Source organism: Pleurodeles waltl, chromosome 3_2 (assembly GCF_031143425.1).
Source record: "Pleurodeles waltl isolate 20211129_DDA chromosome 3_2, aPleWal1.hap1.20221129, whole genome shotgun sequence".
Classification (NCBI taxonomy): domain Eukaryota; kingdom Metazoa; phylum Chordata; class Amphibia; order Caudata; family Salamandridae; genus Pleurodeles; species Pleurodeles waltl.
Window position 1 is genome coordinate 41,369,445 of NC_090441.1, and position 17,121 is coordinate 41,386,565.

At 42.5% G+C, this 17,121-nt stretch overlaps 1 protein-coding gene across 3 annotated transcripts in view; it reads right to left on the reverse strand.

Annotated features, from left to right (window-relative positions):
- ANKFY1 (ankyrin repeat and FYVE domain containing 1) overlaps positions 1–17,121 on the reverse strand; it is a 526,918-nt gene that overhangs the window by 329,861 nt on the left and 179,936 nt on the right. For all 3 annotated transcript variants that reach the window (XM_069226693.1, XM_069226694.1, XM_069226695.1), the window contains exon 10: positions 4,636–4,835. In XM_069226693.1, the coding sequence (XP_069082794.1) occupies positions 4,636–4,835 (200 nt within the window). The remainder of the gene's footprint in view (positions 1–4,635; positions 4,836–17,121) is intronic.

Sequence of the window (17,121 nt, forward strand, 5' to 3'; positions counted from 1 at the left end):
AATATCATTGAACATTACAACTACAAGTTTAAACTTTACCAAATCTATTAAACAAACTTCACAACTAGAAATCAGACATGCTGGCATCCTAGTTTCAACACCTTAGCACCATCCCAGATTTTTGTCTGGACAACATGAGGACACGTCTCTTACTAATCCTAGTTTTCCATCAGAGTATGTTTGTTGATCTAATAAACATTATAACATTCTTCATCTGTGTGGAAGAACTTAGAGCATATTTTGAAAGACAAAAAGCATTCTGATAAAGGCTTATTTTTAAATACAGCCAACTATAAGTAAAGTTTAGCACTATATAATATATTTGACTAATACACTCACTTTAATATTCCATTTAACACACAACAGAATGTGGACGAAGGTGCAAACATTTATTCATTTTTTCATATAAGAATTGTAATTCCACTAAGGAAGCTAAAACTCCACTGCTACACAATACTGAACAATGTTGATTAGGCAGTTTGTTTTGGTGGAAGGGTATCAATAAAGATGTAATTAACTATGCTTCAGTTCTAATGTGGTTTGTTTAATAATCCAAATTAGATATCTATCATGGAGAAACAATCTAACAAGTAAAAAGCGTTCTCATTTCTATAGGAGGATCTTCACTGATATTCATAAACACTAGAGTTAATAAGAAAGCTACACCCTCAACTCTGAAAGTAGGAAACTAAGATAATAGAGGGAAAAACTGTGATGAATCAGGCAAAAAAATTATGCAGCAGGTGTTGACCTACCAAAGAGCTAGTTATGGCATTCAGCAACATTGTAATAATGTATGATAGAGATGTGAACTGATATCCAAGCGGCAACACAGCAAATCTACTGTGAGAACCACAGTATGTGCTATATTTTTTGTGGAATACACCTTTTGTGCTTTCTAGGTAGCCTTTTCCTAACAAGCAGTTATGCAGAATGTCATATGTATGGCTAGCAACTGCTATGAAGATAGTAAAACCAGAGCAGATAGACTCAATCTGCTAATACCTTTCAATCTTGCTTCTTTTGCTAGTCTTGTAAAAAAAGTATTTTATGGTCATAGTAATATCTATGGATTGCTGCAATAATTTAGCTGGAGAGGTCAGATCACGGACGGTGCTGTTGGAGATTGTGTTTGTGTCCAGGGATCACTCCAACACAGGAACCACATCTAGGAGGTTATCGTCTTGATGTCTAAAAGTATTAGTGTTTATTAGAAATTATAATCTGTTAGCATACATCCCTAAACCAAAATAATGTATTTTTGGAGGGAGCGAAGGCAACCTGAATTTCCATTACTGAGCATGTCTTTGCCCTAACTGGTTCACACTTCTTATTGAAGTAGAAAATAGTGCAATGATCCGTTCTTGGGAGCTACATCTTTCCCACTACCTTTTCTGAATCAAACGTTGAACTTCCTGAACCAGAAATAGTTTAATGTTCTAAATTGGATGTTATGCTATGGCTCCAATATCTGACGTTTGCAATCATTTTGTGCAATATTTTGCCCTCATCTATCTTTATGTAATATTATGCATTCCTAGATAATCTGATCTGGAACTCTGAGAAACTATTTTTTCTTCTTCAGGTCTCCTAACTATAAGCTTTTTACTTCCAGCTTCATCTTCTATGATTTACTCACCTGAAGAAGCACCACAGCAAGGGAAACTCAGAATTTTATGTTGGTGATCAAGACTCATAAGTGAGTCTCTGTCTTGAAGACAGCCTCATAACCAAGCACAGGCCATGAATGTTCTTCAAAGACAAATTCAGAATTTTATGTAGGTGACCAGGGGTTTGATGTGACTTTCAACCATGAGAAATGCCTCAAAGCTGTATTGAAGCTACAGACATGAACTGAGAGCCAGCTGAGCATCACGTGAGCAGAACTAATTAAATGGTCTAAAATGAACATCTTTTTATCTCTAAAATGTTCTTTTTGAGCCATAAGCAGTATGTCTGCAAAATGGTCCACTAATTCCTGAAGAGCAGATTCACTGTGGATGAGAGCTGAAAGATGTGCTGCTCCAACAGATGCTTTCATTGCCTGAAGTTCTTTGGCCAGAGAATTCAAATGCCTGCTCTCCTCGCCCAGGGGAAGATCAACTGAATCTCTAATGCACAGGAAAAACACACACAGAATCTGCATATGCATTCTTTCACGGGAATAAGAAACTGACTTTTTTTTCCGGTCTCCAATTAATTGGTTTGACAGACGCTACTGCACAAAACATCTGCAAGTGAGTTGTAACAGCCAAGGCACCACAATAAAACATTTGCAGGTAGCTTTGACAGAAATGTTTTGAAGATCATAAAAGTAACCACTCGAGGAACAGAAGTGCAGTCAAGCTTCCACACTGCAATATTTGTGACCTCTAACTATTTCAACCACCAGAGAAATCCATGAAGGACTCCTGAGACTGAAGGGAATATGCTCTACAAACCAAATTAGTGCCACAGTGTGTCCCTTTATCTACCATGGCTCGTCAGAGCTGTCTCCTTGGTATCTGGGCCACTCTGCCTTATAGCTGACAAGATAGCTCAGGGACACAAGGCTCTGGGCTGCCAACTGCAGTGATTTGAAGGTCACAGAGGTCTAAATCCCAACAACGCAGAATCAGCTCCTCATTCATCTGAGGTTGGTAGTTTAAGTACCATTTAACTGGGTAATGATAACATTGTTTATTGAGAGCACCTAGAAATGGCAAACATGTGGCAAGAAGCAGTACTTTAAAAACAAGTGGTTGGGTTGCATGCATAGTCTCTTTCCAGGGTACCATTATGGTTGTCGAGGAGTTGCTGCAGATTATTGTGACAGCAGCTTAGGTGCATGAGGATGCTGCTGATCCTCCGTAAGTGTGTAGAAGCTGGGCATTTGGGACCTCTTGGAAAATCCTCTATACTCAGAAGAAGAACTCGTATTTGTTTTCTCTCTTTTTTTTTTTTATCTCACACTCTTCAAAACCTGTAGCTTACCTTAACACTGAATGTTGCCTCAACGTTGAGACTGCTTTGTGTCTTGGCACTAAAACTCCCAAAGTCACATCCCTCGATTTCAAAGGAAACCAAAATTATGCCCACGGGCTCAACTTGAAAGAGGCTGCTAGTCAGTTTTTGGACTCGAACAGGAATAGTGAAGATGGTGCAGCTTTTCTGAGGGACCCAGTGAGTGTGTCCTAAAAAGTTCTGAGTTGGCAGTCTCACCTTCCATTGTCCTTTGGCAGAGATGGACACTGAAGTACAAGTCTGTTTTCCAAGAAGGCAGAGAATAACTCTCAGATATACTTTGCCTGCTTTTTTCACGCTCCTATGAGGCTTCTTTTGGCATGATGTATGTTACACTTTTTGTGGTATTTGTGTGTGAGAATGATGGAAAAACCATACAAACGCTTTATTAATTCGTCCAAGACTTTGACCATCTCTGGAAGAACACTGATCAAAGCATAGTGCCTAAAAGAACACTTGAGGAACATAATAGAAAAATTAAGTACCTACTTCCAGGAAAACAGGGTGAAACAGGTAACCACTATCCAATGACATAGCACAAAGCCAATAAATGTGCTTCTAAAAGGTTCTGCATGACAGAAAAAGACTAAATAAACAAGATCTGTGTCTAACAATCCCTGCCCCAAAGACTAAAATTAACTGTTTACCTAATACTGCTGTACATTCTGACACAATAAAGCTTCTTGAGTCCCTACTGTTCCCTTGTCCCCTGAAAAGGAGAATGTTAACTTGAGCAATTGTCCTGCTTTCCTTTCTATTTGTTAAACAAAATTAAAGTGAGCTTTCAGCCAAAAAGTATTTGACAGTGTTAAACTATGAATTTGCACAGTTAGCATGCGTGCATTATGAACTCACTTTAAAAAACTGAAAACGGTATAAATAAAATGTGCCCTGAGAAGCCATACCTAAGAAGAGATATTTGGATATTTCCTGACTATCAAAGAAGATTTCCATGAAGAAGTTGTTTTATGTCAGTATGAAATTAAAATATAATATATATGTATAATGAAACAAAAAGCAGAATATCTATTGAAGCAAAAGAGTTTTACCATGTAAAGTACTGTACCAGTTCATTTGAGCTTGCAAGCCATTTAAGTGCAAGCTTGCAGTCTCTTGGTAACCCAGGACTCACACAAGAATCCCACCTTAAAAGGGTGAAAATAAAATAGTGCCTTATTAAACAGGGTGGTCAAAGTCAGTGCGCTATTGCCAGCAACACTACGAGAACTATTGGTGAAACCTTCCAAGCACCAAGTGCCAGTGGCACAGTTTGTAACAAATCATGAGCAAGTCTCTAGATGAGGGTCAGTCAGCAAGGCTCATCTGTGAGATGCAGTAGAAAAGGTCAATAGTGGGTAGTCCGAAAACAGAGAACTACCATGCAGATGATAATACCTGAACTATCGATAATGCCCGACCTGCGCTAGATGGTGGTCGTTGAATGGGTATTGCAGGAGGACTCATTCAATTTTTTAAAGACATCATGAGAACCAGCTGATTATAGAGAACTATATAAAAAAATGTTTTTGTGTTTGTTCTTTGGAAAAGGCAAAACAACATAAGTATACCCTTTGGTTGTAATCACCACATGCAAATCAGGTGCCTTAACATGAATACAAACCTCAAGTTTACCTGTTACTGTGTCAGGTGCATCTGTGTTGCTGCCCCGTTTGATAAGTCTTGCTGCAAAGCTATTCTCATCAAATGAGGTTCCATTCACTACAGGGACATCGTCAAAGGGATTTACAGACTGGTCAGAAGATACTGTGATATATTGAACTGCAAGCCACAGAGCCGTGCTTCCTTCATGATCCTTCAGTTCTAAATCTAGTCTAACACAAATGAATTATGAATTGGTAAATCATATATGCAGGCTTCATCCGTTTTCTTACTTCAAACATCAACAAAACATCCTGCTTGCGATCAAAGAAACAGGGATCACTGTACAAGGGATCATAATGTTATTTCAAGTCTATGGCCCCTCAAACAATGTAATGCATATTACACTTTATGACAATCTCATTCCATTACACAACTGTTGATATTTTCTTATGACTTGTGCTAACTTTTCTAGCTCAACTACAGATAACCCAAAGGTGCCATGAATACGAGAAATGCAAGCTTGATATGCAGCAGGAAGAATGTGACAATGTTTTATGTTGGAAAAGCTTAAAATACCACAAATATAGAGTATAAAAAACAGAAAAACTGATAATCTGCTGAAATAGTCATGGTAGTCTACCACGTCTCCAGATTATCTTTTATTCTCGGTTATGATTTACATGTGAACTCCCAAAGACAGGGTAGTGCTAGACCTAAGTCTCTGAGTGAAGACCTGGCACTAACCTGTTGTTTCTTTACATGCTGCATAGTCTTCTTAATCTACAACAAACCAGTCACATACTCTTTTCAAGGGAAACCTAGTTAGCTGTAGAATGGCCCTTCTGCAGAAGAGTAATTACTCCTGAGGCCTCTGCTAATGTGTTTACAAAGTGCAGGCTATAACCATTAACTCCACTAATGCCTACATAAAGGATAAGAAAAAAGCAAATTAAGTCATGGTCTTGTCACGCTCCTCACTACAGTTACTTTAAAAGGTAGCAGATTCAATCTATAGCTGCTGAATGTTGCTAATTTAACCGGATGACATGTATCCAAGAGATTGCTTACATAAACTGTTGATGTTTAGCTTAAAATATTTGACCATGATGACATTTTCAGCAGTATCTCATGCTTATAAGCCACTGAAAGGACTAAGTTGCATTTATTAAGCAGTGCACGAGCGGCCCAAATGTCTAAAAAGTCCGCTACCTACAAGTTGATTTGACATGGTTCACACAGGAGTCTGTTATCATTTTCATTGCTAATCGATCACAAAATCTTCAAGACACCAGCCTGTTAATTTATTCCTTCATATCCTACCCCACAAATGCAGCAGTGTATTCCTGCTTAGTAGTTCAGACACCAAGGGCCTCTTCACAAGTCTTGCGGTCACTTGACCTCCAGACTCACGGTGGCGGTCAGACCGACATTGCAGCGGTCCGAGCGCCATATTATGACAATGGGGGTGGTGCCATGATCGGACCCCCAGCACCGCCAGGATCTGCAGTTGCTGCGGTCCTAATCTGCCAAGGCACGAGCTGCCCTGAGGATTATGACCACGTTCTAAGCCAGCCGCCAAGGAATGAGCTGCAAGCAGTGCTGCCCTGAGGATTATGACCACGTTCTCTGCCAGCGATTTCATGGCAGTGGGGAACGGGTGCAGGGGGGCCCCTGCACTGCCCATGCACTTGGCATGGCCAGGGCTGGGGTCCCCCTGGCCAGCAGCCTCGCAATGTTCACTGTCTGCAAACAATGCAATCCACACAGTAGTTTTTTGTTAATGTGTGTGGTGAGGACCATGTAGCTGCTTTACAAATGTTAGCTATTGGGATGTTACCAAGAAAGGTAATTGTAGCACCTTTTCTCCAAGTAGAATGTGCTCTAGGGGTAACAGGTAGCGGTTCTTTTGCTTTACCTTAACAAGTTTGTATACATTTAACTATCCATCTAGGACTGCCTTTGTGAGGCAGTGAAAACGCTACAAAGAGCTGTTTAGTTTTCCTAAACTCTTTAGTTCTATCAATGTAAAACATGAGTGCTCTTTTAACATCTAGAGTGTTTTGAGAGCTCTTTCTGCCAAAGAGTCAGGTTGCGGAAATAAGATAGGTAGTTCAATAGACTAGTTTATGTAAAATTGAGACCCCACTTTAGCCAGGAACTTAGGATTAGTGCGAAGGACTACCTTTTCCCTATGAATCTTGAAGAAGGGTTCTTCCAAGATTAATGCCTGGAGCTCACTGACACACCCGAATGATGGGACAGCAACTAAGAAAGCTACCTTCCAAGAAAGGTACTGAAGTGGACATGAAGGAAATGGTTCAAAACCCATGAGTCTGGTGAGCACAATGTTTAGGTTCCACAATGGTAAAGGAGGAACTCTAGGTGGAATAACCAGTTTAAGGCCTTCCATGAAAGCCTCAAATACTGGGATTTTAAACAAAGAAATGTGTTGTCTGTTTTGTAGCTATGCAGCTATAACTGCACGATGTGGGCAAATAGAAGGGTATGCCAGGATTGCCTTTTGCAAATGGAGCAAATTAACAATTTCTTGAACAGTAGCTTTCATGGGGACAATATGTTTGGGTTGGCAGTAGCTAACAAAACCTTTCTATTTTGCAGCATACCAGGCTCTAGTTGTGAGTCTACATGCTTCCCTGAGAATGTCCACACATTTCGCAGGCAATTTTAAGTAGCCAAACTCTATGACCTCAGGAGCCATTTTGCAAGGTTGAGTGACTTGGGGTCTGGATGTCTGATTTGTGCTTGAGTTTGAGTGAGAAGGTCCGGCCTGTTGGGAAACTTCCTGTGGGGACCACTGATACGTCAAAGTGTTTTGAACCATGGTTGACACACCCAAGTGGGAGCTACAGGGATCACTGCGAGAGACTTTTGCCTGATCCTCTGAACCAGAAATGGAATGAAAGGGAGAGGTGGAAAAGCATAAGTAAAAATCCATGACCATCTCATCCATACAGCGCTGCCCTTGAATAGAGGGCGTGGGTACCTGGAGGCCAAGCGTGGGCATTTTGCGTTTTCTGCTGTGGCGAAAAGGTCTATCTGAGGAGTTCCCTACTTGGCAAAGTATGGTTGAAGGACTTGTCGGTGGAGGACCCATTTGTGGACTTGTTGCTGCATCCTACTGAGCAGGTCTGCGAAGACGTTATCCATCCCTGGGAAATACTTCGCCACCAGGTGAATGTCCCACTTCCACATTGTTTTCAGAGAGTTGTGACATTTGGGACAATCATGCCCCCCACCCAAACCCCTACCACTTCTGGTGATATTACACCATTGTCATGTTGTCTGTCCAGACCAAGACAACCTTGTGAGATAGGTGATGAAGGAAGGGTAAGATGGGTAGAAATGCTGCCTGTAGCTCAAGGTAATTGATGTGAAGGGATTGCCGACTGGGATACCAGTGGCCCTGTACTGTGAGGTTGTGAAGATGAGCACCCCAGCCAGTCAGTGATGCACCTGTGGTCAGAATAACCTGAGGCAAAGGGTCCAGAAAAGTTCGCCGTCTAACATGTTGGTGGTATTCCACCATTGCAAACAGAAGTGTGTACGGCTATCTAACAACACTAGATCCTCCAGGTGACCTTGTGACTGAGACCACTGACAAGACAGACACTTCTAGGGGATGCATGTGTAGTCTGGCATGTGGAATGATGGCAATGCAAGACGCCATCATCCCTAACAGTATCATAATGGTCCTGACTGTGTAAGTATGTTTCTCTTGAAGACAAGGGAAAAAGGCCAGGTTGGAGTATGTCAGACCCAACTCCGTATTCAGGCTAGACCCTAGATAAGGCATGTACCTGAAGAGGCTGAAACTGGGATATTAGAAGTTCAGAGTGAAACCCAGCGTGCGAAAGAGATTCTCTGTCAACTGGGTGTGATGTTGGCAATGTTGTAAGGTACTGGCTTTGATGAGCCAGTCGTCTAAATAGGGGAACATATGGATGTTTTGTCTTCTGAGATGTGCAGCAACTACTGCTAAACACTTTGTGAAGAACCTGGGAGCAGTGGAGGCCCGAAAGGCAGGACCGTGAACTGCTAATGTTTGCCTGCAATTATGAACTTTAGATATTTTCGGTTTGCTGAGGAGATAGGAATATGAAAGTAGGTGTCCTTTAGATCTAGAGCTGTCAAAAAGTTGACTTGTTGTATAAACTGAATAATGTCCTGAAAGGTAACCCTGTGAAAGTGTTCTGACAGCATATAGTTGTTTAATGGTCTGAGGTCGAGAAATGGCCTGAGAGAGATGCCCTTTTCAGGACTGAAGAATAATAGGGGGGTATACTCCTGTCCCTTGGCGTTGCAGCAGAATTGGCTCTATGGTCCCATTTGAGAAGAAGGGATTGGACCTCTTGTTGGAGAAGGATGGGGTGTTTGAGATAGCCTGAGAGTGTGAGGGGGAATATTGGTAGGAGTGGTGATGAGCTCCAGACAATAACCATGTTGGATAACGGAGAGGACCCACTGGTCCGCAGTGATATTGACCCATTGTGAGTGAAAGTGTTGAAGCTTCCCCCTGACTGGTGTTAAATGTGAGGGGGGCAGATGGAGGTAGTCACTGCTTTGCAGTGGAGGAAGAGCCTCGGGAGGCAGAGCTCTGTAGGAACCACTAGATTAGGTAGTTTGAGGGTGCCTGGAGTGTGATGTAGGCGCTTCAGATGAGGTGGGTGTGAAGGAGCCTCTAAAACCGGGATGACAAAACGTTCCTCTCCATGTGAGGGACTGAAGGGCACCATAGCTTTTGCTGTGTTTGTGTCTTTTTTTGAGCTTCTTAGGGGCAGCGTCCACTTGAGGCCCAAAAAGGAACCGCTTGCTGAACTTCAGGCTTTAAACCCAAACAGCCCAGCCAAGCGTGCCTTCAGATTAGGACACTTGTGTTAATGCATGTGCAGCTGTGTCAGAGGCGTCTAGACCGCAGCGAATTGAGTTGAGATTGTTTGTATTTCTGCAAATATTTGCTGTCCTCTTTTCCGATACTCATCTGGTAAGAACTGGAGGAGTTCCTCCATTTCGTCCCAGTGAGTCCAGTCGTATCTGGAAAGTGAACTGGCTCTATGCCAATGACTGGCTGCCTGTGCAGGAAACCCTTTTGCCCGCTGTATCAATTTTCCTGCTCTCCTTCTCAGGAGGAGAAGAGTCTCCAGTATACTGGCTGTTGGCACGCTTTCTTGCTGTGATAGAGACAACTAAGTCAGGAGGGACCTGATATGTGACAAACTATGCACACGTCTTCTTGTGTATCAATTGATTCATATAAGATCCAGTCCCAATACAGTTCTTAAAAATCTTCTTTATTCCTTTACGTATACATCAATTCAGCCAAAGCCAACACGTGATTCATCTGGGGTGTGTCGCCCCACGACTTCCTCAGGGCTTATATAGGCAGTAAACAATATATGACATATGTTCTTTGAGTATAATGTGCAAAAAATTATAATTTTTTTTAAATTTAATATTATTGCCACTGTGTGGTTTTATATTGTAAATATAGTGATTTACATATACATTAGGTGGAGACCAGTCATTTACAATAGTTATTTTGGATATTGCCATACAGTTATTTAGGATTAAAAATAAACCCAATTTATTACAATTTTGTGTGTTTGTTATATTATATCATCTCAGTGTCATGTACATACATTCTCAATTGAAACCATGACCCCATCCATGGGCATTTAGTGAATATATTTACATGCAGAGTCCATGCAGTGCACCCTTCTTTTCTGTTAATGTATTCCTTATTTACCTCTCCATTAAGCCTCCTCATATGTTATTTTGTCATCTAGTCTGTATCTAATTCAGTGTTTGATTATATGATGCAGTTCATGAGAAAAGTCGGTTTAATTGTGATGGGTGACAAGTTCCAACTTATCCTAAACCGGAATAGTCAGTAAAGTAAAGTGAGGGTTTTATTAATGTGTAGTTCTTTGAAGTCATAACATTATCGATAACACTCTGACACTCTTACTCACCTCTCTGTTAATTTGTTAGATTTTTGAGAACTGTATTGGGACTGGGTCTTATATGAATCAACTGTTACACAAGAAGACGTGTGCATAGTTTGTCACATATATAGTTAACAATCATTTGATTGTTACATCCAAGGTATAATAGGGGAGGTACCTTGAATGTGCACCGTCTGCAAATATTGGGATCCAATGTTTATATCTACTTAATATACTCAGTAGATGAGCACCCTATCTCCATGTCACCACCCCAGTGTTGTCTTACCAATCAGGAGGGACCGAAGACCTAATATATATTCGGTCAGGAGGAGCAGATTTGTACTTTTTATTGACTCTAAGAGCAATAACTCTAAAGCGGATGGGCTCCTTAAACATTCTGTCAGCTTGAGGAAGCATGCCAGGGAGCACTGGTAGAAACTGAATATCCCTATATGTGAAAGTAAGGGTAATCAAAAGGAAGTGCTGTTCGATAGGGTCCCTGTGTAGTTCTACATTATGAAACGCAGCTGCGCCTGCCACGGTTTGCCGGTATGAGGAGGTGTCCTCTGGTGAGGAGGGGTGTGCTGGGTGGAGATCTGGATCATTATAGGTGATGGGGTCAGGATCATAAGTATCCTAAGGGTCTGGGTCATGGAATGGCCCACCTAAACCCCCTCAGGTGATAAATGGGAGTTCTAAGGAGTATAATCTGCTGGAATAGGAGAGACGGGAGAAGGAAGGGGGAAGGAGTTAGAAGAGGTGGAGGATCATCACCTTCTGAGGTGGTGGAGTGTTTGAAGCTTCCTGGAAGGAAAGTTTCCTTTTCAAAAGTGCAGATGGAGATGCAATAACACGTCTTGCACCCTCCTGAATTTGGAGTCGGCGCTGACGAGTGTTGGTAGTCTCTCATATGGGCTCCACTGAAGAAAGAGTGGCAGACGACTGGCTTGAGTCCTTCTTTTCTGATGATTTAGGTTTAGTGTGTTTCTGAACCGAATATTCCGGGTGCTGCAATTTGCTCGGCACCAAAGTGGAAACTGAAGGTGTTAAGGTTAGAGCCGAAGCTCGAATCGAGACTGAGCTGATCTCTTAGTCCGATGAGAAGGAAGTTGAAGCCAAAGACAATGGTTTTGTCTTAGTCGTCGTTTTTGCTACCGAGTCCGGGGGCAGGGCAGCTGAAGTATCCTTCCGGTTCTGACCATGGCCTAGGGCACTGCCGGACCGATGACCTTAAGGGGGGCCTTTCAAGGATCTTGGGGTGGTCAGAAGGGGCCACTTTAGTCACAGGTTGCTCTGAGGTAATATCATGTCTTTCAATGTACGACTGAACGCCGGAAGAGTCCTGGATGGAAAGAGCATCCTCCTGTGCGTGTTCCTCGCCCAATATGTCCAAAGTGTTGTCTGGAGTCCTGTTCGCCATTTCCAACTGGCAAGATCTTCGGTCCCAAAACGTCTTTTTCAATCGAAAAGTTCTGCAGGCATCACAGGTAGCCTCTTGATGATCAGGGGAGAGGCACAGATTACACACTAGATGGTGGTCTGTGTGTGGAAATTTTGTGTAGCACTTAGGGCAGAAATGAATTGGAGTCCATTCTATCAGGTCAGCATGCCCATCAGTGCAGCGTGGAAGAGAGGTTTGAGTCGGGCGTAGACACCCCAAAGGAAGCGTGGCTGGTGCCCGGACCAACAATTTGAAGCAAGCACTAGGGTGGAAGAAGATAAAAAGAGCATGTGTATCCAAAGGCACACATGCCATCGAACTTACATATTGTTATTCGTATTTTAAATTTATGGAGAGATTCCCGCTAGAATGCTGGGGTAAACTTGAGCTCTAGGAATGTTAGAAAGCAACATAGAAAATAAATAAAACACTTATACTGCAAAGGTATGATGCACCATGATCAACTTACTTTTCCTACCTCTATGTCATTAGTTAAGATTATTTCCAACTCTGATTCGAAGGGAGTTAAAATGTATGAACTGACAATATTTTCAGTGGCCCCGTTTTGTTTGAGAGCTATCCTAGGGCTGTCAGCACTATAGAGGTGCAGATCATGAGAGTGCCAAGGGCTGGGAGAACAGGTGAAATACAGAGTGAAGTCTAGTGGCTGAGAGCACTAGAGAGGTACAGATAATGCGAGTGCAAGAGGCCTGTCACCAGTGTTACCGACTGTGTGAGGCTGAGATGCAGAGAAAACTAGACAGATATACACTGTGTGAGTCTAGGGCCTGTCAGCATTAGAGTGGTAGATCATGTTAGTGCCAGGGCTTTGAGCATTAGCTAAGTACATACAGCAGTTGTGGGGCTCAGGCCCCTGAGTCAGGGGAAAGCCAATGACTAATGCTAAATGGATCTCAGTGTGTAATACTACAATATGTTGCTATTTTTCTGAATCCCGACCATTCTTAGTGGGAAGACAACTGAGTTTATTAGCAGGTTTTCTGCAATGTCAGAGAAGGAGGTAGGAGCATATGTATCTAACATTGCATTTCATTGCAGATTAATACGATGGATAAATAGTAAGCAAGCACCAGTAAAGAGAGGAATTTCCCATGTACTACTTAAGGAGCATTATTAATAATGTAGGGAGTAGCAGGAAGTTAATCACTCATTTCATTCCTACTCTAAATGGGGAAATAAATGAGATACATACAAAAAACAAGCTGAGCACTGTTTAAGACATATTGAGCTATGGAAAGATCACAAGTTGTGCAGAGATTCTAAAGCTCCAATGATCCTAAGGTGTATCCTCAGAATACTCAATGAAAATAATAAAATGTAGTTGGTTGTCCTGTTTGGTATGTAAAGAAGCTACATGCAATGAAGAAGGAAGCATCTGCCTTTTGACAAGGGGAAAACTAAAGACCAGGCAACCCATGTTCTTGTTCTGCCTTCTGTTTTTCTGCTCCTCTCGCCACTAAGATATACACAGAGGCTGTTAGATGTGCATATGTACAAACTATACTGGTAGTTATTTAGCAGTCACAAATGCATTCAAAGTAACTCAAATTAAGGAGGACAAGAAACCCATAAAGAATAATAAAGTATTGCAGCCTCACTGATAATGAGTATTTTAGGCTATCGAAATACAGTATTTTATGTTGGTGTAAAAAATAAGCTACTAATTATCTTGTGAATTTGATTCTCAGTAATAATTCCTGGAACTCTGCAGTCAGAAGAAAAATTCATTGTAAGACAAACTGACGTTTGACCTCTGTCTCTGAACACAGAGCAAATGTGTAAAGAAGAAAATTTAAAGACCTCCTTCACTTTCTGACTGAACAGAACACATGTTCTTTATCAACTCGCCAAAAGGGTCGAGCAGGTCCTAAAAATAGCTCGAACTGATAAAATATGACATGCTATAGTGAGAAGAACTTTCAAGGCCTGTATAGTCAATAAACAGAAGAACTTCCCATCACCTTTATGAAGTATAACCTTGCCAGAAATTCAATACTGCATTCTGCGAATGTAGTCAGGAGTGGAATATAAATCCAAACAAACCACGCCAGCCAAATGTTGAAATCTCCTAAAAAAAGAAATAACTATAATCCTTTGGACTATGACAAAGCTTTATCCCCTTCTTCTCCCACAGATATCCTACACTGACAGATTTGTTAGCTAAGAAATAAGCCAATGAAGTTTGCTGGATAAAGTACCCAGAGAAAACATTTCAAGATCCTAAACAAATTTCACATGAGGAACCATCATTGATCAACCTGGGCTTTATTAACACATACACTTCACTAGAAAAAGTGTTTCACAAAATAAAGTGAGTAGTGGTCTCCTTAAGATATGCCATTGGTTTGTCATCACAGACCACATCCACTTGTTTATCTCTCTGGATACTCAACACTCAATCCTCGAAATGCAGGACCTCACACTAGGACAACCTGTGAATATAGTGCCCCCTCCATCCCGGCCCAAACACCAGCAACCCATTAAAAAGGGTCTGGACCAACCAAAATCATCACTTGGGCCACCACTGCCCTCGGTCCATGGTCTGCACCGAGCAGCTGTATCAAAAACGCCCAGCCCCGGTGCAGAAAAAACAGCAGAAGACACTCTCTCAAACAGACAACCACACCATCAATGTCGAGGGTGTCGGCACTGAAACAACCCTGCACTTCCGTGCCAAAATCTACCACGGACCCAAGAACCCTCTGCATCGAAAGCCTCAGAGTAGAGAGGCTTGGCATTGAAAGCCTCGGCATCAAAGCTTGCATCAGAGCTGAAATTGTATTCCTTCACAAAGCACATAGTGGAATTCGGAATAGTGGAACCTGTGCTTCAATGGATGCAGGAGGAAACAGACCTATGACAAAGACATCTAGTCATTCACCCGGACACTGGTAGTTTCCTGGCAAGACCTCCCAATAATGGTGCAGAACTAGCAAAGAGACAACTTAGTCTGGAGGATGATTTGGACGTACCTATATCACAAAAGCACAGAAAGAAGACTGAGAAGGCAACTAGCTCCGTGCATACCATACCACCACACCCACCTGTTGCACCACCTTTACCTCCTGCACCAGCAACATATTCCCCAGAGGGTTCTATTCATTCTTTCGGGTGACTGCTGAGTCTTCCAACCATTGCAGACTTGCCAACTCCTTTGGCTTCCTCTCTTGCTATGACAGAGCTCACTGGGATGAGAGGGAGGAGTTCCTCCAGCATCTCCCTGAGGAACATAAAAAAAGGACATATGAGATCGCCTCAGAGGGTAAATTAATTGGGAACACCTCCATTTGCTGTGCCCTTGATGCAGTCGACACAGCAACAGGACGCATTGATTCAAGCATGCTCCTCAGACGTTATGCCTGGCTTAGGATTTCAGGCTTCAAACCTGAGGTGCAGCAAAACATCCTCACACTTTCTCTTGAACATCTTTTTGGTACTCAAGTAGACACACTACTCGTGAAAAGAAAAAAAGATAATGAGATGTCCAAAACTACAGAAGCATTGCAAACGTCATCGCAATGCACCCCCTTTCACGCTCTCCCTTTCGTGGAGTAACAAGAGTCCACCACCACAGATCCCTCCACGTTTTACCAATGTCCTGAGCTGCACACCACGTTGCCCAAGGGTTACTACAGGGGCTCCTATCGGGCAATAATTGCAGGGGTAAAGGCAAGGGTGGTTTCACCAAACCCTCTCCCACTTCCACCAACTCCTGATTTGCCAGCCTTCTCTCCCAAGTCCACAACACCTCTCGGGTGTCAACTACAAGGTTTCTTTCCCGCCTAGCTGAACATCACCTCTGACCAGTGTGTGTTGAGTATCATCCAAAATGGTTATTGTCTGGAGCTCACTTCCACATCTCCAACCATTCCACCTCACAAACACAAACTCTTATCAGTACATCAACAGTTGCTCAAGGAGGAAGTTCAGGCACTTCTCAGAAAAAAATTGGCCTAAAGGAGCCCACAGAAAGTTTGCGGGCTCATTTCACCAGAGCAAAGGCTGCTGCCACTGCTTGGATACGTAAGTGCCTGTGCTGTGTATTTGTCAGGCTGCTACATGGGCATCACTTCATACACTCACAAACCACCATAGCAGAGACAGTCAAGTCTGTCGGAATGGGCATTTTGCCCACTTTGTCCAGCAGAACCTCTTGGTTTGAGTTAATTCAGAGACTCACAGGTACAGCTTTGGTATTAATTTAAAAGATGAGGAATCTGTAGTTAGAAGTATCAGTCAGAAGATCAAGTTACTTACCTTTGTAACACTCTTTCTGGTAGATAATCTATCTAACTGCAGATTCCTCACTGATCCTCCCCATTCAGTTCACTGGGCTGTTTTCCACCTAACCTAAAGAGGTTCGGAGTATAGAGATTTGACACTGATCAAAGCCAATTTGCAGTTAGTCTCTGCATCTGAGGGTGTGGGGGCAACTGATGTCAGGAGGGGATGTGAATTTGTTTTTAGCACCTGCCCCTGTTAGGATTCGGTTTTGTTACTTACTGTCCTCCCTATTATCAGCCTCTGAATGCTGCTAAGCCCATTATTGTTTATGGAGATCATAAAAGCACTGGCACTGTGATATGATATGGGACTTTCTGCTTTAGCTAAGGACAAGAATGGCAGTGTATCGCTGCCTTAGAAAACAGGAATATTGCCTGCCAACCCGTACTGGTGGGATTGTTTTATATACAAGAATTGGAGAGAGAGAGGGGGAGAGAAAAGAGAGAGAGAGAGAGAGAGAGAGAGAGAGAGAGAGAGAGAGAGAGAGAGAGAGAGAGAGAGAGAGAGAGAGAAAAGAGAGATAAGAGAGAGAAGAGAGAGAGAAGAGAGAGAGAAGAGAGAGAGAAGAGAGACACCTAATGGGGATCGTACGTGGATACATGGCATGGCACTGAGGGCAGAAGCAAAAGGGCATTCGTTCCATCACCAGGTGGACATGGTGGGGAAGGAATTTGAAAAGTAAAGTCGACGCTGAAGGGCGAGTGCCCACCGGGGTCGCGGCCGATTCCAGTCACCCAGACAAAGTTGACGTTGATGCACACATGAGAGCGACTGAGAAGAATTATGATTGAAAACAATACCGACGGT